The sequence below is a fragment of the Corvus moneduloides genome, chromosome 5 (genome assembly GCF_009650955.1).
Source record: "Corvus moneduloides isolate bCorMon1 chromosome 5, bCorMon1.pri, whole genome shotgun sequence".
Taxonomy (NCBI): Eukaryota; Metazoa; Chordata; class Aves; order Passeriformes; family Corvidae; genus Corvus; species Corvus moneduloides.
Window position 1 is genome coordinate 13,224,407 of NC_045480.1, and position 3,104 is coordinate 13,227,510.

The following is a 3,104-nucleotide window of genomic DNA, read 5'->3' on the forward strand; positions in this document are numbered from 1 at the left end:
GAGCTGCGGGGCGGAGACCTCGAGCGGGGGATCCGCACTGAGCCTCGGGGCGGGGATCCCGAGCAGGGGTACTTGCACTGAGCGGCGGGGCGGAGACTCCAGGCGGGGCCCCGGAACGCGGGACAGGGACCCCGGCAGGGCTGGCGCGGCGGTAGTGGCGAGGCGCGGAGCCCGGAGCGCGCTGAGCAGCGGAGCGGGGCCGCCGGGGCGGCGGCGCGGGGCCATCCGGCAGGGGGGGCGGCGGGGCGGGGGGGCAGCGGCCCCATGGGGCCGGGCGGCGGGGCGGCGCTGGCAGCTCGGCGCATCCCGGCCGGAGCCGCCCCGCCGCCGGCGGGAGCCGCCAGCGATGCTGCGGGGCGGCCGGAGCCCACTGCCGCCGGTGACGGGGCCCCCCGACGAGCCGCGGGGGCCGGCGGGCTCCCCCGGCGCGGCGCAGGTGGCGGCGGGCAGCCTGCTAGCGCTGCTCATCCTCTGGACGCTCTTTGGGAACGTGCTGGTGTGCGCGGCCATCGTCCGCTACCGGCACCTGCGGAGCAAGGTTACCAACATCTTCATCGTGTCCCTGGCTGTCTCGGACCTGCTGGTTGCCCTGCTGGTCATGCCCTGGAAAGCGGTGGCAGAGGTAGCTGGGTACTGGCCCTTTGGGGCTTTCTGCAACGTCTGGGTAGCCTTTGATATCATGTGCTCCACGGCCTCCATCCTCAACCTGTGCGTGATCAGTGTGGACAGGTATTGGGCAATCTCCAGCCCTTTCCGCTACGAGAGGAAGATGACCCAGCGGCTGGCTCTGGTGATGATCAGCGTGGCATGGGCGCTGTCTGTGCTTATCTCCTTCATCCCTGTCCAGCTCAACTGGCACAAAGGTGGGGATGTTGTTGCTGCTGCTGATATTGGAGATGGATTTGGCAGTGACTGGGCAGCAGCAGGTGCTGTCACCACCTGGGCAGAAGATATGAGTACCACATGGGTGGCATTATCAGCAGTGAGACCCTCTGATGGGACCTCTGGCAGCAATGATACCCTCACTGGACCATCAGAGAGCTGTGACTCCAGCCTCAACAGGACTTATGCTATTTCCTCCTCCTTGATCAGTTTTTATATCCCGGTGGCTATCATGATAGTTACCTACACTCGAATCTACCGCATTGCTCAGGTGCAGATTCGTCGTATTTCTTCCTTGGAGAGGGCAGCCGAGCATGCACAGAGCTGCCGGAGCAGCCACATTGACTGCCACCATCACACAAGCCTCAAGTCCTCCATCAGGAAAGAAACTAAGGTGTTGAAGACTCTTTCTGTCATCATGGGTGTCTTTGTCTGCTGCTGGTTGCCGTTCTTCATCCTGAACTGCATGGTTCCCTTCTGCGAGAGCCCACCCAGTGACCCCCACGCTGGCCTCCCCTGCGTCAGTGAGACCACCTTTAATATCTTTGTCTGGTTTGGTTGGGCCAACTCTTCTCTTAACCCCATCATCTATGCCTTCAATGCTGACTTTAGAAAGGTTTTCTCCAGCCTCCTGGGATGCGGTCACTTTTGCTCTGGTACTCCAGTGGAGACTGTTAATATAAGCAATGAGCTTATCTCTTACAACCAGGACACCCTTTACCATAAGGAGATAGTGACTGCTTATGTTAACATGATCCCAAATGTGGTTGACTGTGAGGAAAATCGCGAGGACCCTTTTGATAGGATGTCCCAGATCTCCCCTGACCATGAAGTTGCCACTGACTCTGCCTGTGAGCTGGACTGTGAGGGGGAGATTTCGCTAGGCAAGATAACACCTTTCACTCCAAATGGTTTACATTAATTTGCATCCTGGTCTAGTCAGTTCTTCTTGGATTATAAAAGAAAATATTATCACTGAGTGGAGAAACGTGCTTGATGGTGTGCTGTAGTTTGGTCAGTCAGTTTATGCTAAATTCACTTCTGTGGGTAGTACTTTGCAGGGTGTAGACACTGTCATACAGGGGGCTGGCAGCACAAACTTAAATCAGCACTTCCCCAGGCTGAGGGCAGACCAGGCAGTCATGTTGATTAGCTGTGGTGAGGTATTGTGGTATAATTGCAGTCAGTTCATGTTTATAACGTGTTTGCAAATGAAAGGTGCCATTTTCACTGCTAAGTATTATGACTTCTAAAGTCAGGGACAGATGTGGCTGGCACAGACACTAAATAAAAAAAATCTGGGCTGTTTGTTCGTTCAGATCTTATGTTTTTCTCTATTTTTTGTTTGTTTGTTTTGTTTGGATTTTTTGTTAAGATAGAGATAGTGAGGTGGTGATTTGGATGATTATTTAAATGCGTGTTTCTGCCAAAACAGTTTATGTGAAATCCTTGTTCTCCTAGGCGGCGTTGTTGCCTATGATATCCTCTGTTCCCAGATGAATAAATAAAGGTTATCTTGATCAAGGGTTTATTATCTTTATTTGTCACCCTGAAAGGTTTACAACAAGTATTCAAATTAACATTTCTATATGAATGGTTAGAATGACTAACAGCTGAACCCTATTATTTTAAAAGTAAATAGTCTGTATAGAAAATACAGTTTTTGAATAAAAGTGAGGCTCATAGGAATTCTTGACTTAGATGAACTTGTTTATGTGGCTCTTACAGCTAGAATTATACCTGTTTTTCTTTAATATTATGGTTCTATCCCTTTCTGCAGCCAAGAATATCAAGGATACATATGGATAAGCTATTAAAATTTTCCATTTAATTCTGTGCTTGAACTTACTTTTTAGAAATGTTAGTAAAGAGTTTGGTGATAGAATTAGGAGCTGGGTGTGTCTAAAAACAATAATTGTATTTGAAAATGATATTAATAATCATCATGTCCAAGAGTAGACACTAGAGAACTCATTCACACTGAGAGCAGAAAAGAATTCTGTTAATGTATTTTTTTAGTTACTTATTAACTGGAATTTAAGGGTGCTGTAAGTACTTCAACTATATACGAAATATTTTAAAGTAATCTTTAGAACTGAAAAGAGTATTTTTGGTTCTGTTTCTATTGAATCATTTACATCAATATTAGAAACAGTTGTAAGCTTTCATCTCAGGAATCAAAAGTGATGCCGTTTCCAAAATAAATGATCAAAGGTAGTAAA

The 3,104-nt window shown here is 49.3% G+C and overlaps 1 protein-coding gene across 1 annotated transcript; it reads left to right on the top strand.

Moving 5' to 3' along the window:
• Positions 1-331: 331 nt before the first annotated feature.
• Positions 332-2,411, top strand: DRD5 (dopamine receptor D5). The gene has a single exon (XM_032109932.1). It carries the CDS (start codon positions 347-349, stop codon positions 1,802-1,804), a length of 1,458 nt encoding a protein of 485 aa, XP_031965823.1. The 5' UTR covers positions 332-346; the 3' UTR covers positions 1,805-2,411.
• The last annotated feature ends 693 nt before the right edge of the window (positions 2,412-3,104 follow it).